We start from the raw sequence: 18,260 nt of genomic DNA on the forward strand, positions 1-18,260 counted from the left end.
AACAAAATTTATGAACGCTAAAAACATTAATTCACACCAACTCCGCCTGCGAATAACGGATCTCTATAGTAGCATGTCCGGAAAAGAATCCCATAAGGAGGATGGTTGTAATAGCTGTTATCCGTGGTTATTATGGAAAGAAAAAGGAGAAAAAGGAAAAAGGGAGGTTGTGTCCAAGATACGACCGCATTGTTGACGTAGAACTACTCGCTTGTTTATATAATACCTTCGGATATTATTCTATAGTGCTGTGAAATTTTGCTTAGTAGCTTAGTAGAATAATCTCTGAAATGTTTTTTCATTGTAGAATCAGTTGACGAAAATTGATTGATGTCATTCTTGTCATTCTTGCCCTCACAGGACAATACACTAGCTGATCAAATGTCGCAATTAATTTCATGTCAATGCATTGAAAATTTACATCGAACGCTATTCCGATGGCCTTTTTCGCAATTGACATAGACTCGGCTACAGTCGATTATATACATGTTGCACCAGCACCATTATTCCACATCACATAACACCATCAATATATCGTTGGCACCGCGAGGAAACAACAACAATGACAACACATGCAAGTATCAAATATCATGCTACATGTTATTTAGTATTGCCTCAGTGGAATTGCACCTCTAGGCATCGTTCGTACAACGTAAACCAAGCGCCAAACAAGCGTTCGCCATAGCACGCATACCGAGCCATATATTGGTGGCTTGAAACTACTAGGAATATAAACACTTCTAATTATTTTGCATTATTCTCAAAAGAACGATTCTGTTTATATTACTGGCCTCGAAAAAAGTTGCATTACTTTCTCATGCTCGAGATAAGCGCAGCTGCCACCCTTAGTGAAGGAAGTTTTTCTACTGGCAAGCGAAACCTAATCACATACAACATTCCCGAACGACATTTACTTTCTTGGTGTCTAAACAAGCGAAATAAACTCTTTTTGTTAATATCAACAACCTCGGAAACAGTAGCATTGTTTATTATGATCAAGTTTAGCGCAATCCTAGTTGAAGGCAGTTTTGGGCCTGGCACGCAAATCCAAATAACTTATAACATTCCAGTACGACATTCAAGATGCTTGGTATTCCCCAAATGATTTTTTGGCGCACAACCTTAATGCCTGCTTCGCCATAACGTCAGTTTAATGCATTCATGCAATGTGAAAGGCACCAACGAAGTCCTTATGATGATGAAAAACAAACAATGTTAACTTCTTGGAACACCCATCGATGCGAATTCGCTGATGAGTTTGTCAAGAGCGACCGCCTTCACCACCAGCGGGAGGAGCTTGATTTTGGTTGCTACCTGAGTAAAGGCGTTTATATTTTCGTCCGACGCGCCGAAGTCGCCGACTTCGCTATTGTTCGATGCGGTGTCACACTCGCGAAGGCTCGGTTCAGTGCGAGCACTTTTCACTGCACCAACATCGCGTTCCTCACTAGATGACGCTTGCCTCGAAATTTGATTGCCCCTGGCAATGCGTTCGCTTTTTGCAGTGCTCGAGCCAGCCTTCCTCTTCTTCTTGCTCATCACACACTACGCGAAGCGTCCAATTTATGACGCGGAAAGAAAAACACGATACGAATAACGCCAAAAATGAACTGAAAAAACCACACGACGATATCCAAGTTTGATTACCACTGGTGGAGTCCAATCTTAGATCGAAGCGCAGCGAAAGCAAAGTTAACTGTATCAACTTTGGCAAGCAAAGGCAAGTATTCCCCTTCATTGTTCTTCTTTTCCTTTGTTCACGGAGACTTTAAATCCTTCGATTCGCTGCTCCTTCGCTGCTCGTCGATAAGTTGCTCGTTATTGACAGCTCTGTTCGGGAAAGCACACAAATGGACAGAACAAATGTATGGAAAAATTGAAACGCTTAAAGTTTTCATGAATTTTAACCATTTACAAACCAGGGGATTCTAATGTATAGCATATTAAACAAATCTTAGGGAATTTCCGATTCGTTTAGTATGTAAATTTCTAAAATCCTTTCGCGGCAAAAATAGTTATTAACGTTAACTTTATTTCATAAAAACGTGACCTGTTTTCTGATTTGGCACCCTTAATGAAAGACGTAGTTCTACGTCAAAAAATTGATAAACTCCTAATCACATCACTCACCACAGTGAATCCTGATTCTTATCTCTCCCCACTAACAACTATTCCTTCCTTTATAAACGCTTGGGAAACACGCTATAGAGGCGACCCATCTGGCCTTCGGGTGGTGATCATCATACTAACATTCCTTCCCTTCCCCTGGTGACTTTAAGGATGTGGCCGACGTCGTTATTGACTATTTAAGGCACGAATTACCGAGACTTGCACTATGAGAATGATTTGCTACTGCCAAGCGTAACTCGGTGTGTTCTTTGTGCAATTTCGCTAGTTCAGATCAATCACGGAGAGCAACTACGAAGTGTACAGTCTACCCAAGCTCAAGCTATAGAACCACTCCATTTTCTTGTGTTTCCAGATGTATGTGAAAAGTCGATTGAATTGAAATATATAGTGTAGAATACAATAATCATCTTCATTTATAAGACTGGCTATTTGAATTTTATTTTTGTGTACAGATGCGATACATTAAAAAAACTAGAATTCCAGTGTTTCGTAACTATGAAACCATACAATTTTAAGACATTTGGCATCAATTTTTTTTTGAAAACCTCTATTTTTGGTGATTTTTCGTTTAAAAAAAAATAAATTTTAACGTTTGTGACACCAGTAAATGAAGTCCGAATGAGCTAATATTTTGCATAGGGTATATCATCGTGCACATCAACATTTCGTAGCAAGTTCAGAATGAAAAATCGAGATAACTATTTTTATTGGCACCCAAAACCATACTTTTCGTTTCGTATTCCGAAAAAAAAATAAGTGTCGATTTTTGACAAAAATAAATTTCGAGATGACACTAAATCTTGACGTTTCATGTCATTTTAAGACATTTGACTTCGAAAACCCTGATTTCAAAAAACTGAAACTTTGACCGCTTTGCGCCATTCTCCCGTAAGTCAGATTGAGCTAATATTTTGCATAGGGTGTTTTTTCGAGGTGGTGAACATTTTTTATTGGGTAACTTTTTGAAATTTGAGATGACCATTTCATCGATTCAACCGACTTCTTACATGTCTGTCGAAACTCAGGAAAACCGAGTGGTTCTATAGTTATGAAACGCAGTGAATGTTTCGAATCAGGTTTTGGAGAGAAGTGACCACTTTATGACCGTTGTGGAGGCGATCTGGCGTAGTGGTAACATCCATGCCTCTCACGCTGAAGGTCACGAGTTCAATGCTCACTCCCGACATTCTTCCAAAAATGGAAGTAAAAGTGACGAACCAATCAAATGAGTTGAAAATCACTATAATACAGATATAAAAAAAAAACTTTATGACCAGAAACGAATTCCATCATATGCCATATCGAACTTCCTGATTTGTCAAAGCTAGTTCATTGGTGACCATTTGAAGGGTTTTTGGCTACATTAGGGTAACCCGGATTGTCTCCGGATGTTCTCCAGATCAAAATAGTAGCTGTCCACATACCACAACTTTAGAAGCAGGGGGTGCCGTTAGTGGTAACGACAATATCCATTCCTGTCCTCGGTTAGGGGAAATAACAACAACGTGGGCACGTCAAATAAATTAAATCTGCTCTGCATTTTCACACTTTTCGTTCACCTAGAGTACTTTGTATTTATAAATAAAACTTAAACTGTCTGATGGCGATCGAATATCCATTTTTTATAAACGTTGATTTTATTTTCACTAAATGTAGTGTATTTATAAAGTAACTGTGATCGATCGAGCTTTTTTCCTTTGATAGTAGGAAATAATATATGTAAAACTAAAGGTTCCGAAATTGCGTAAAATGGTCGGTCAATTGGGCTAATGACGCGCTAATTGGCGGTTTCTTCATCCAGGTGGAATTAATGGTGGTAGATTTATAGTACTGAACAAAATAAAGTACGTACCCACTATATTAATCTTCATCTAACTCCCTGTATCTTTTCTTATATAAGGTATGTGAACTCGATTAATTCGAATGAATTGTAGTATTTTTGATATACTAACAATCCACACCAAAGTATTATTGTAGTTCTTATGAACCTAATCATAACGAATTCGTTTTTGAAACTGGGTTAGTTAGTCTCTGTAATAAAAAAACGTTTTCGGGCTCACGACTGAGGCGGTTTGTTGGTGTGATATAGTCTGATTTGTTTATATTTGCGATGACAAATGTACAGTATCGACGTCTAGTGGCGATATTAAAAGTAAATTTTCATTCATAATTTTTATTTTAAAAGCATGTTTATTCCACCATCCAAATCCATAATTATTAACTCCCAATGAAAGCACACAAAGCTTAATGCTGTCTACGCGAATATACTCTTCAGAGTCAGATTCAGAATTCGAATTGGATTACTCGAGCAGTGGCTAAAATCATTTCGCTACCAGCCGAGAGATTAGTGAAAATCCTGACTTAAACATCTCCGAATGAACTGTGCGCAGTAGACTGCAGGAATTGGGTTATAAGAGTGGGGTATCCCAACCCCACTTTTTTCGTTTCCATTGCTTCGAAAACGGGGAAAAAATAATTTTCATATACAAAAAATAGGCCAAAATTCATTTATTTAGCATTACTTGTTGCTTTTAGGTAACGTAAAACCGTCATTTGAAAAATTGGGGTGGTTCTGAATCGACCCCCAATTTTACTTCGTGATTATTCAACAAGTTCACTCTGGCGCTTGCTATAAATGGCTATTTTTCACTCTGGCGCTTGCTAACAAGTCTGTCTCATCGGGTGGCGCTCACCACCGAGGAAACGCATTTGATTTTGCCATCGGAGACTTTTGATTAACTCTATATGTTTGCGTCTCTGTGTGTGTGTATATGCGCGTACCTACGCAATGGCGTTTATGTTTGCGTGTTACCGATGACGGTGACGTTGACTTCGACCGTTGACTGTGCAGTTTCTTTATCTAAGTCCACACTCGTCGCTCTTATCTCCCTTTCGTTCAAATACTATCTGCTCACTATAAAACATTATTTCCTTTTTTTCATTCCTCTTAGCACATTCATGGATATATGCTAACACTGTCATTCTCGATTGTTTTGTGGGATTTCATGAGGTCTTCTAGAGCCGGACGTTACAATCTCCGATTCCAAAATGGCATCGGAATACGATATTCGATATCCGCAGGTAAGATCTTTTCATCCAATACTCGTATCGTATTGGTTTTCCATGTTTTGTTTGTAGTTCAGAATTATTATCAGTAACCCGGATATCGGAACTAAATTATATTCCATATTCTGGTTCATCTGTTGTTGAGAAATCATAGAACAAAGTTCATTTGCATGTTTTGAAACGGAACTGAAAATACAACATTAATATTTCAACAATCGGAAATAGCAAAATAAGCAAAGCAAATCTATTTATAAAATATCAAACTCATGGCTCTTGTAGGAAATTTCCTCAATATTACTATAACATCGTTTACATTTTGGAAATTGTGTGATGAATAAAAATCGCGAAAAAAACGTGTTTTAGTTAGTCAAAGTATTGTTAAATCATGCTGGAATGGATCATATACTTTCCGTTACGTGACAACAACTTATTGAGACAGTTCATTCTTCCTTATTCATGGACCGATTTTAACCAAAACTTGGCGTTTGTTGTCATTGTTTGCTTAAGCTCAAACATTTTTCATTAGGTAAACTAAAAAAGACGCTCTATTTTTGTGACGTGACAACGCTTTAAAATACCCATTTTTCAAAAGCTTGTTTCTCATAATTTACAAAATAAAACATAGATCTACCAAATGTTCTTCAAACAAGTATTTAATTATTCATTCAATGGTATGTAAACATAGAAGTTTGGTTAAGTAAGTGCTGAGATTTCTCGAGAACAGCGAAAACATAAAATATTTTAAATATAATTATGTGGCCCTTCTCAAAGGTTGGTACAAGAACACTGTATTTGTTTTATATAAAACATAGTTTTCATTATTTAAGTTCATATTATAACTAGCGGGCATTCATGTCACGTTTTAAATTTTCTCCTAAACTATTATCAGTAATCCGAATATCGGATTTGGTTTTTTGATGCATAACCCTTGTGAAATGGGTCATCGTCATTTAAATGACTATAGGCGAAAAAATCAGGTAATCACTATTCATTTTTATCTGTATCACACTAGAAAATCATGAAAAAATAAATTGATCAATTTTATTACGATGCTATTTTTTTAAATTTTCCACAAAAAAATTTTTTGGACATACGTTGAAGAGTATTTAAAGAAAACATAACGTTCTGTGACCTTGGTACCAGTACTGATTTTAAATATAATTGGGTGTAAATCTAACAAAAAAAAAACGAAAATATTCGCATTTTTCTGGAAAACGTGATCAATTTGTCCCCGGCTCACGCTACTACTATTTACTTTTCTTACCACCTTTTTTAGGTGATTTGGTTGGTTTTGATTTTTTCTTTTTCTTGAACGGTCCCAATCCCTTTCGTACCATTGTTCCGCGCCACCAGGCCTGTATTTTGATGGCTGACCGTAATTGTTTATCAGCGAACGCCATTTGTTTCTCGCGCTCCTTTCGGAACTCAGCACAAATTTTTATTTCCTTCTCCCGATGTTTGTAGAGAGCGGTCATTTCTTCGAATTTCACTTTAAGCTCGCTTATGTGATCTTTGTGTCGCATAATATCCTTGTCGAAGGCTTTCACCTCCCGTTGATATTTGTCAACCCAAAAAGATATTTTCTCATTGATTTGATCAATACAATAACTTATGTATACTGAAAATAAAATTTTGATGTACCCAATTGGAACGGTAACAATTAATTCAGTTCCCCACCATCAATCTCACTCTTCAATCTCAATTCTCGCTCAATGTTCTCTCTAGTTTCCTTGGACCGTTCCAACAAATCATTTTCCTTGCTTTGAATCACGATTTGTGCTTGCTGGTGACGAGTGTTCTCCCATTTGTGCACCAGCCTGGATTTAACATCGTTTTCGACACGAATGTCCTACGTAAAAAAAATCAGTAATATTCTCTAGATCAAAAATTAGTTTACCTGTGATTTTGTCTCCAAGTCGAACATTTCATCATCCAGTTGCTTCAGCAAAGCCTTAAGATGTTTTGTTTCGCGATCCAACTGCACTTGCAGTGCCTTTAACTTTTTCTCGTTCAAGATACTATCTCTGATAAGTTGATGCTCCTCTTTTTCGCTCTGAACATCATTGTCCATGAATGTTTGCAGTGTCTCAAAAGTACCGTACTCCGCCATCTCCTCGTGAGTATCCGAAAGTAATCTCCTCAAGTTGGATCTACAAACATATTGTCAATTTTAAGGAAGCGATCACTTTGTTACAACATAAAAAGCATACATATCGTTCTTCAACTTCACCAGTATCATCATTCCCATCGCTACATCCACGGCCTGATTTTCACTAAATGTTTTATTTTTATACGACGGATCGAATCGAATGTGCATTGCGGGTTTCTTAACGATCGGCATGCTTCCCTGGTCATCCTCCATGTTGACGATAATTAACTTGAAGATGGTTTCCTCAATCACAGAATTGATCATAGCACTTTCAATCTCATTGAAAGTCGGCTTGGGTTTCGTGCTGGAGCAACTGAACGAGTCGATTGTGGATGCTAGAGTACCATTGTTAATAGTATTAATTAAAAGTTCTATTACGTGGGTAACGTCATATTTACCATCTTCGCCTTCGGATGATTCGGAGGACTTTTTGTAAATTTCCAGCTGGTTCGACATTCTAGAGAAATTATTATCAATGAACTAATTCGCCGATAGATACCGTTTCCAAGCAATCCTACCTGTTTCGATTGCGCATGCCATTGTTCCGGGTGATGGAATGTGGACTGTATTTTGGATATGTATGATAAACGACGCAAACGGGTGGATTCCAGTAGGCTAAACAGGATGATTTATTAACACCCCTATACTCGCGGAAAAGTCCTGATTTGTGTACTCTGGACTGTGCGCGTCTCTGTGATATTGCTATTGTGTATTTTAAGGCATTATTTGTATTAATTAAAAAATATATATAATTGGAGATGGCCGAAATCTCTATCTTTATTTGATCGTGATCTATATTGTATATCGACCGCGTATACTATTTGACTGCATAGCTTTTGGCAAAGTTATTTTTTTCCAAAAAGAATAAGTAATTTCTTTAATTTTATACATCGATCATCTAAATCGGTTCAGAAGTTCAAAAGTCATGAATTTTTGAACAAAGTCATTTTTGGGAAAAAGGCGAAACAATGGATTTCCGAACAACCCTTAAATGGAAATGAGTACTCTAAAGAAAAAATAAAAAAAACGGGCCTAAGGGTGCTCATACACTGTTGGACCGAACGTAATTTTACAATCAATAACCGGTAATTTCGGTGATTTTCATTTTTGCAGCTTGAATAATATTGGGTTGGGGAAAAAGAAATGTCGTATATTGTCAATATATGGCAACACTTAAACATATCTTGTGTTGTACTTATCGCATCGGGTCATACTATACGGCTATTTAAAGACGACAATCTGTGCTACAAGTGTCGTTTTGACAGTGTTGTGATTGTCCTTTTCAGTCTCAAGTTATAGCGCGTCAAAGATGGAGTCCACCAAGCAAGAAATTCGCCATATATTACGTTTTTACTACCTGCGAGGTAAAACTGCAATGAAGGCGGCCGAAAAAATTCGTGTAGTTTATGGACCCCATACTGTAACGATTCGCACAGCACAGCGTTGGTTTGATCGATTTCGTTCTGATGTAGTGGCTGTCGAAGATACACCCCGTACTGGTAGGTCAATCGTCGTGGAAACCGATAAAATCGTTGAAATCATCCAAGTAGACCGGCATGTGAGCACTCGCTCGATTGGCCAGGAACTGGGTATAGACCATAAACCGTTTGGAACCATTTGCAGAAGATTGGATTCCAAAAAAAGCTGGATGTATGGGTGCCACACGAGTTGACGCAAAAAAATCTTTTAGACCGAATCAACGCCTGCGATGCACTGCTGAAACGGAACGAACTCGACCCATTTTTGCGGTGAGCCGGCCCAAACTTCATGCCGCTTTAAAATATTACTCGAGAATCAAGATAAGATCGAAAAAACCCAATTGGCAGTGTTGCGCCGATTCTACAATCTCTGAACTTTTTCTGAACTGAACAATTCAAAAATCGCTCCCCGATTTGAAAATGAAGCACAGGATAATACTTATGACAGACATACAGCTGTACTACCGTTGTACTTCGAAAATTGTATGTCTGTCACCATGTACAGCGCTAGAACTATGCAAGCAACTCGGTACAATCGCTGTACCTGTACCGACCTATTTTATCGCTGTACATGGCTACAGTTGTACTGTGCGCAGCGCCATAGACGGTTAGTGGTGGGTAGCATGAACAAACCGAATCAAAACACTTGGTAAACATTCCATTCATTGACTTTCTCTTGAGTTAATAACGCAGATTGCAAATTTGTTTGCTGTGTTTGATAGTTTAGACGCTAAATAAAAACACTTTTCATTGAAGTATGTGGTGAAAATTGGTCAAATTTCTTATTGTCAGTTTGACATCCGGTACAATGTACAACCGAAGTATGTCTGTCATGCTACGATGGTACCTGTACAACGCTGTACACGTACAACGCTAGTACAGCTGTATGTCTGTCCCTGGTATAAGCTTCAACGATGAAGAACTGATAGCGATACTGCTATGCCGGAAGAATTGCACCCGTTATGAAAGCTGATGTCACATTGCAATTTATGCTAGAACAGCTATCGGAGCAACCATCAGAAATTCTTGAAGCTTGAAGTCCTCATTGAAAGAACTGCAGAAAAACGTTTCGTGTGTACCGATTTGTCTGCCTACATGAATAATCATTCTGCTCGTGTTTATAAACGGATTGATGAAAACCCTCAGACAAGAGTTGTACAGAGAGCGTTAGAGGCTAATAGGAGGGTCGTTCAAAAAATAAGTTTCAGTGCCTCAGAAATCGCGGAAAAATAAAGTTAAGACAAAAAACAAGGTGATTTTCGAAATCGCCGTAACGTTACATCGTACCGAAAAAAAATGGACGTTACGCACTTTACGCACTTCGCGCTCGGAATAGAAAAACTCGTGCTACGCTATGAAAAATGCTTCGAACGTTACGGCGATTATGTAGAAAAATAGAAAAAATATAGATAACGAAAATCACCTTGTTTTTTGGGTATACACGATCATCATACGGGTCGTCACACGAAGGAGAAGAAAAGCAAAAAGTTGTTACCTCCTCATGCGAAACAACATTTAATATTCTCTTCGTATTGCAGACAAACGATGAAAGTAGTCGAGCGACAGCGAGTTGCAACTATTTCTGACCATAGCTGAACATAGCCATTCTCGGTGTACAAAGAAGAACAGAATATTATCGTTATCCTGCTTCAAATAAGCGACGGACCACAAATGGATATCGTTAAGTTGCGTAGGATCCATGACTATTCGCATTGAGCGTTGAGCGTGGGTAGCGAGAATGGCAAGATGTGGTTCCGCGTGGATAGAGTGGATAGGGGGATGTGGTTTCGGATGGAACGAACTCATTTTTAGTCATTTGGCTGCCGGGATCGCGGAAGTTCTTGTTTTATTTTATATTATTTTATATGTATATATTTGTTTATGTTTGTTTTTTTATCATTTATCTTAGCACTTTTAACGTAGGAACCGAAAATAAATGAAGATAAAAAAAATCGTTAAATCGTGAATTCACAAATTCTTAATTTAACCTTGGCACTGAAGAACCGACTAAAGAAGCTTCAGGAAAACAAACGTTGCATACAGGTTTGTCAGAAGAAGCTTTTCAGGATACATTGTTGATCAAACTCAACAATGGTATAATTCGAGAACATCGTCCCTATTTTGTATGATTGGGAAACAACAATTGCTGATAGACATGAAACTTAAGGAGAAAATTTCCTTTCTGCAGCAACTTGTACTTTTATACAATAGTCTGTGCTCTGTCAGCGAGTATGTCCCGCTTTTCTGCTTTTAAAATTTTTCCATAACATTAAGAATTATAATAGGATTTTTTTTTAATATTAATACTCATTTTGATCGTCAATAAATGTGCATTAAGCAGATAAATCCTTGCATGATACTTTCTTCTAAATTCAGCAGTAAAAAAAATTCAATGTTGAGAAAATGAGGAAAAAGACTATTTTTTTCAGGTGATAGACATTCGTTTAGCCGCACTTGAAAAAAAAATTGAAACACTTACAAAACAACTAGGAATGTTCTTTTTATCGGGATACTTATTTGCTGTAGTGATGGTATATTTAAGTCATTTTTATTGAAAGGACGTGCGTCACAATCACACACACACACAAGGCGGCATCGGTGGATATAAACATTCAAACGTCGTTTTTTCCCGAGACATACGTTTAGCCGCAGGGCATAAAAATCGAGTTTTCGCATAATCACCAAGCCTTCATCTGTGTTTTTTGAAAAAATACTTGGGAATGTTCAATTTACAAGATAAATATTAGATGTGCAACGTAAGAAGTTGGTCAGGTTAGTGATTTACGTAGAATTTAAAGGAATGGCGAAAGGTATTCTATTGACGGAAGAGGGACGGAAAATAATAAAGATATTCAGTGAACAAAAGTTTTCTAATCGCTCGATCGTAACAAAAATTGGTCTATCTGAGAAAGTGGTACGGAATTTCTTCAAATAATGCCAGAAATATGGGATATAACGACCAACAAATGGGAACACCAAAGTTACTTTGCATCTTAAAGGTCGAATAAGACACGACGCAACCAGGAAACGATGTCCTGCTCATACATTAAGGCAGAATCGGTTGTTCCAGTAACGAAGAGGCATATTGCGCGCATCTTGAACGAGTCACCAAACATAATGTGGAAGAAACTTCAAGGGAAGCCGAAGCTGACCGCCACCCATAAGCAGAACCATCTCATTTTCGCCCGGCAATACATGGAATTGAAACTAGAATGGAGAAATTTTGTATTTTCCGGCGAATAAAGTTCAATTTGGATGATCCGGACTGTTACAGTTGGTATTGGTACAATTTAAGTCAACGGCATGTCGTGAGATCGAAGCGAAACTTTGGGGGCGGAAGTTTGACAGTGTGCGGAGCCGTTTCCTATCACAGTAAGCTTCTCATTTGTTTCATTTTCACCCGAATGAACTCCGAAAAGTATCTTTAATTACTGAAGGACGTTTTGATTGGCCATATTGAGAATAACGCTACCGAGGATGTCGTTTATGCAAACGGAGATGGTCTATGCAAACGGATGACAATTTGACAACATTTCCAGTCTCAAGGCAGTAATTCAGGAATGTTGGGCTATAATCAATATGGCAACACTTCAAAAGCTGTCTGACTCGATGCCAAATCGAGTTTTCAATGTGATCCGAAATGGAGGTGGACATTCTAAATATTAGCTCCCGATTGGACTCGAAATTTGCCGCACAAATTTTCTTTTATTGAAATTTTAGGATGCGGCTAAACGAATGTCCACCCTGATTCCACATATTTGAATTACTTAGAAAACAAAAAGTGAATTTATACTTTTTTTTAGAATGAATTCGATGAAAATAAACAATAATCGTCTTTTATGAGCAAAACTGTACAATGAATTGACTTATATTTAAAAATATTGAGGAAAAATAGGGTGGGGCTAAACGAATGTCTACCACTGTATGAGATCAATGATGTTGGTTTGTCCGATTTTGGGTGTTTTCAAGCAACTAGTAAATGCAAATCGATTTGTCTCAATGAAAATCATATCTAATCAGACGAGTTTGAGTTTGTTGAAAAGCCTCAAGTCTCTAGTTGCTAATGCAGGTCGGACTCGATTATCCGGAGAATGGAATCATTTTTGTACATCTCAATGTTTTGTTATTGTTTGTTTTTGACGTAGGACTACGTCTAACCGGAAGATATAGGGGGTGAAATGGAAATCTAGGCACTGAACAAGTAGGAAAAAATGCAAGATTTGGAACGCTTATAACTCGAGCATTTCTCAATAGATCGCAAAGGTTTTTGCATCAATTGATAGGAAATATATCTACGCATCTATCATAACGAATAACATTTCATTTTTCTTGAGATAAATAATTGAATAATTGTGAAATATCAAGCATTGTCAAAATTCACTATGTGCCCATTTTTGATTGGTCCATTTTGTGCTCCTCAAATCGTACCGACCAAAACGGGCAACCAGAGCAGCAGCGAAATAGAATGAAGCGCGATTGGAAAGGAAAAAGAAAAAAATAAACGAAACATTGGTCGCAGTCTCACACATGCGTAATTCTCGAGCCAGCCAGTCAGCTTAAAAATCCCCGCTCCGCTGCCGTACCGATCGCTACCTCTGCTCTCGGATTCTTTGTGTGGACACCGACTGGACAACATCGTTGCTGGACGGGCTGGACGGCGAGGGATCGAGTGCCTTTCTCATGGCAAGAGGGCGGAGGTGGTAGCGCTGGAGTAAAGTAGAGTAGAGTTTTCAAAGGGCCTTTCTCAAGACTAGAGATGAATGAACTGCAAAAGTTTAAAGTCTCTATAATACAATACCTTCCTTCCTTCCGTAACGATCATTTTCATTCAAACCGTACACCACATCGGTTCGCATCACAACACATCAACAAACCAACCCAAGCAGCCATGTCTGGACATGGTAAAGGAGGAAAAGTGAAGGGAAAGGCAAAATCCCGCTCGAACCGTGTTGATCTGGAGTTCCCCGCAAGGGTAGCTAGGCCGAGCGCGTTAGTACCAGTGCACCAGTCCACCTAGCCAGCGTTATATAGTTTCGGCCGCCGAAGTGATCGAGTTAGCTGGCAAAGCTGCTCGCGACGATAAGAAAACCCGCATTCGGAACAGAACACATTCGGTTCGGTGGACATCAAGACAACAGGCAGTTGCAGCGAGTGGCGCGTGGCAAACGCAATCGCAAAACGGCATCAGGTAGCAGAAGAAAAAAGTTTGTTCTTTATACAAACTGCTTTGGTGGCAAATCCAGAACAAGGCGGCATCGAGGGCGTTCGAAATGGTTTTTTTTCAAAACCACGAGTACTAAGTTTTCTAAATTGGAACCATTCCATAAAACAAGGCGCTTTTCAGGGCCATTAAACCTTCCCAAAAAGAGTTTAGGAAATACAGTTCAATGCTTTCTTAAACATTATCCAAAATAATAATAAAACACAAATTGATTTTTTCATAATTTGTTTGCCAGGATCTGATGAGTATGTGAATTTGGCAGTTGTTCTGAGCTTATTGATAGTTGGGGACTTTCCTGATTATTCAATTTTCACCAATTCTTAAATTGTTTCCAGATTGAAAGTACAGTAATTTACAATTAGTTCGACATTTAGCTAATTGGACAGACATGTAATGCGACTTATTTAGTTGGACATTTTTGTAAACATAGAGATCCAAATTATGACCCCACATTGAAAGTCGACACTGTACCACTGTCATCGCAAATGTTCAATTACAGGTTAAAATCGCCTTCAATGCGACACTGAGTGGCGCTTCGGCACGTCGCATTGAATGTAATTTACTGTACAACATGTCACAAAGCTGGATGGGAAGAAATTTTCCAACTGTGAAAGCTGTGGCGAGTGGCAACAAATCGCTAAACAGGAAGGTTTAGCCGAACAAGATGAGGATATCGAGTGATAACAAAACAATAAACTCTTTAGATTGAAGATAATTTTGTGATCCTGAAAAGGACCCTTTTTAGCCTGCATGTGAATCCAACGAGCGAACAAATCGTAATGAATGTATTTTTTTGCCATCGCTCCCTTTTAACGCTCATTCGTTCGTCTCGCTGGACTCGCCCCTCTGGCTGAGTCTGCCGATTTGTCTCTATCCTGTGAGTGTGTACCGCTAGAGTATAAAACACGCGGACCCCAAAAAAAATATCTTATTTTCTTTCAAACCGTAAACCCGTGTGGTTGTACGGCATCGGCATCGTGGACGTAACAAAGGAGGACAAGTTAAGGGAAAGGCAAAGTCCCACTCGAACCGTGCAGGTGTGCCGTTCCCCGTAGGTGTATCCGCCAATTGCTCAGCAAGGGTAGCTAGGCCGAGCGCGTTAGTACCAGTGCACCAGTCCACCTAGCCGGCGTTATATAGTTTCGGCCGCCGAAGTGATCGAGTTGGCTGGTAAAGCTGCTCGCGACGATACGAAAAACCGCATTCAGAACAGAACACAGGCAGTTGCAGCGAGTGGCGAGTGGCAAACGCAATCGCAAAACGGCATCAGGTAGCAGAAGGAAGGAAGGTCTTGTATTATAGAGACTTTAAACTTTTGCAGTTCATTCGTCTCTAGCCTTGAGAAAGGCCCTTTGAAAACTCTGCTCTATTTACTCCAGCGCTACCACCTCCACCCTCTTGCCTTGAGAAAGGCACTCGATCCCTCGCCGTCCAGCTCGTCCAGCAACGATGTTGTCCAGTCGGTGTCCACACAAACAATGAGGTAGCAGAAGTAAAAAGTTTGTTCTTTATACAAACTGCTTTGGTGGCAAATCCAGAACAAGGCGGCATCGAGGGCGTTCGAAATGGTTTTTTTTTCAAAACCACGAGTACTAAGTTTTCTAAATTGGAACCATTCCATAAAACAAGGCGCTTTTCAGGGCCATTAAACCTTCCAAAAAAGAGTTTAGGAAATACAGTTCAATGCTTTCTAAAACAATATCCAAAATAATAATAAAACACAAATTGATTTTTTCATAATGTGTTTGCCAGGATATGATGAGTATGTGAATTTGGCAGTTCTGAGCTTATTGATTTTCACCAATTCTTAAATTGCATCTAGATTGAAAGTACAGTAATTTACACTTATCTCGACATTTAGCAAATTGGACGGACCTGTAATGCGGCATATTTAGTTGGACATTTTTGTAAACATAGAGTTCGGGGTCCAAATTATGCAAATGTTCAATTACAGGTTAAAATTACCTCTAATCCGATACAGAGTGGTGGTAATGCGACGTGCCATTGAATGTAATTTACTGTAAAATATGTCACAATCTAGATGGGAAGAAATTTTCCAACACAAGTAGAAAAATGCACGATTCCTGCATGTGGGAACTACCTTGGAAAGCCCGGAAGTAAAATATACGTGATTTGTTTTTGAGTTTTAAGGCTGATTTAGACGGTGCCAGTCAACGCGCTATCCTTAGAAAAATCCTCGGTCGAAAACTACTAAATACATTTGGTAATGCAAAATTAGTAGAATGTACAAATTTTTTGTACAAATTGTCAACAAACCCGCATCCCTACCAGAGATTAGTATATTTTACTCGATAACATAAGTAAGCTTGGATATTGTCATATCTGAAAATTGGTGAGAAAAGCGCGTATTAACCATTTTCATTGTTCCCATAAGGCAATACTGAGGTATAATAAGGATATAATTCTGATACGTGCATTTTCGGCGAGAAAATGTAGCCGATATTGGGCTTCCGAATCATGGTTCTGCTTGACATATGTGTTTATTAGTACGGTCGAAAATGACTATAGATTGGTAGTATTTACCAAAAAATTCATTATATTTACTAATTATTTCTCTCAGTGTAGTAGAAGAATCCAATCACTAGAGTCTAGTTATTAGAGCCATGTAAACACCCGGCTCCAGTGACTTGCGCAAGTATCGCACAAGTAATTGGCCACGCCAGCGAATAGAAAATTTTCTAGATACTGGCGCCAATAGATAAATGACAATTTCTTCCAAACAGTGCGTCATATTAGACATTTGTGTGAAATCGAAATGCCAGGCAGTTTCAGTGGTGCCATATATTTATTTGTACTGGAAGGGGAAAAATCTTTTTCGGCTATGGTGAAGACAATAATTAAACGATGTTATTTGGCTTGCTCTGTAATTTGTATGTTTGTAACATGTTTGTTTGTAGCGCTTTACCACATTAAAAGAAATTTAACCCCCTTCCTGTTGACCGATTGGTCTGAAATTTGGAACACACCTTTATCTCTGCAGTCATTATAAAACTGGGTATTTCATTATTTTAAAAATCCAAGATTGCGGCTGCTACAAAATGGCGGTTCACATATTTTCTCAAAACCCTTTTAATATGGGTATCAAATGAAAGGGCTTGACTGGTAGAATACAGTTATTTATGAAAAATGCGAATCTAAAATGGCGGCCACTACAAAATGGTGGATTACATATTTTCAGAAATTTATGGAAAATTATGAAAAATGCAAATCCAAAATGACCGCCATCATAAAATGGCGCCATGTTTTTCTCAACGCCCATCAATATGGGTATCAAATGAAGATGCTCGACTGGTAGAACACAGTAGATCATGAAAAATCCCAACAAACATCGAAACATACCTTCAATTCTACTGTCATCATAAAACTGCGTATTCCATGTTCATGGAAAATTTGATTTGGCCGCCGCTAAAAAATGGCTGAATGGCTTGACTTGGAGAATACACTACACTATGAACAACATAATATCGAAAAGGTCACCGCCATAAAATGGTCCACTATGTATTTTTTGCAATACCCTCAATATTAGTATCAAATGAAATGATTTCACTAATAGAATACAGTACACCATCGAAATATTCCGAAGAAAGTTAGGTAAGAAACAAAAATTTAAAAAACACAAATTTTTTGGATGGTTTTTATGTAGAGAAACTAGGAAATAAAATAAGTAAAAAAACCTTTTTAAGTTAAACGGTTTGATGTACTAAGAGCTAGACAATAATTTGACAAGTAGCTGTTAGTAATTATCACATCCGTTCTTTCATTGATCTAGGGCAATGATGAGACTAAAATAACATCGTGGGGTATATGATGAAACAACTAACTGTGGATAATGGAAATCCAAGGTTTATTTCTTACCTAATTTTCTTCGGAATATTTTCATGATGTATTGTATTCTATTAGTCAAATCATTTTATTTGATACCGATATTGAGGGAATTGCAAAAAATACATAGTCGACCATTTAGTGGCGGCGACCTTTTTGAATTAATGTTGTTTATTATGTTTCGTGTTCTTCATGCCAAGTCATTCAGCCATTTTTAGCGAAGGCCAAAATAAATTTTTCAAGGTCATAGAATACGTAGTTTGATAATGGCAGTAGAATTGAAAGTATATTCCATATTTCAGATCAATCAGTCAATAGGAACGGGGCAATTTTCTATTAATATGGGACAACCCTACAAACATTCAAACATACA

At 38.2% G+C, this 18,260-nt stretch overlaps 1 protein-coding gene across 2 annotated transcripts; it reads right to left on the minus strand.

Moving 5' to 3' along the window:
- Positions 1-5,635: 5,635 nt before the first annotated feature.
- Positions 5,636-7,859, minus strand: LOC129778763 (dynein regulatory complex protein 9-like). 2 transcript variants are annotated; one of them, XM_055785867.1, is made up of 5 exons: positions 7,744-7,859; positions 7,407-7,680; positions 7,094-7,346; positions 6,874-7,045; positions 5,636-6,814 (listed from the first exon to the last, which is right to left on the minus strand). In XM_055785867.1, the coding sequence occupies exons 1-5, from the start codon at positions 7,799-7,801 to the stop codon at positions 6,444-6,446; spliced, it is 1,128 nt and encodes a 375-aa protein (XP_055641842.1). In that variant the 5' UTR covers positions 7,802-7,859; the 3' UTR covers positions 5,636-6,443. The 2 variants fall into 2 exon arrangements, with proteins under 2 accessions (XP_055641842.1, XP_055641841.1); XM_055785866.1 differs by having other exon boundaries at positions 7,407-7,801.
- Positions 7,860-18,260: the final 10,401 nt, after the last annotated feature.

This window comes from Toxorhynchites rutilus, chromosome 3 (genome assembly GCF_029784135.1).
Source record: "Toxorhynchites rutilus septentrionalis strain SRP chromosome 3, ASM2978413v1, whole genome shotgun sequence".
Lineage (NCBI taxonomy): Eukaryota > Metazoa > Arthropoda > Insecta > Diptera > Culicidae > Toxorhynchites > Toxorhynchites rutilus.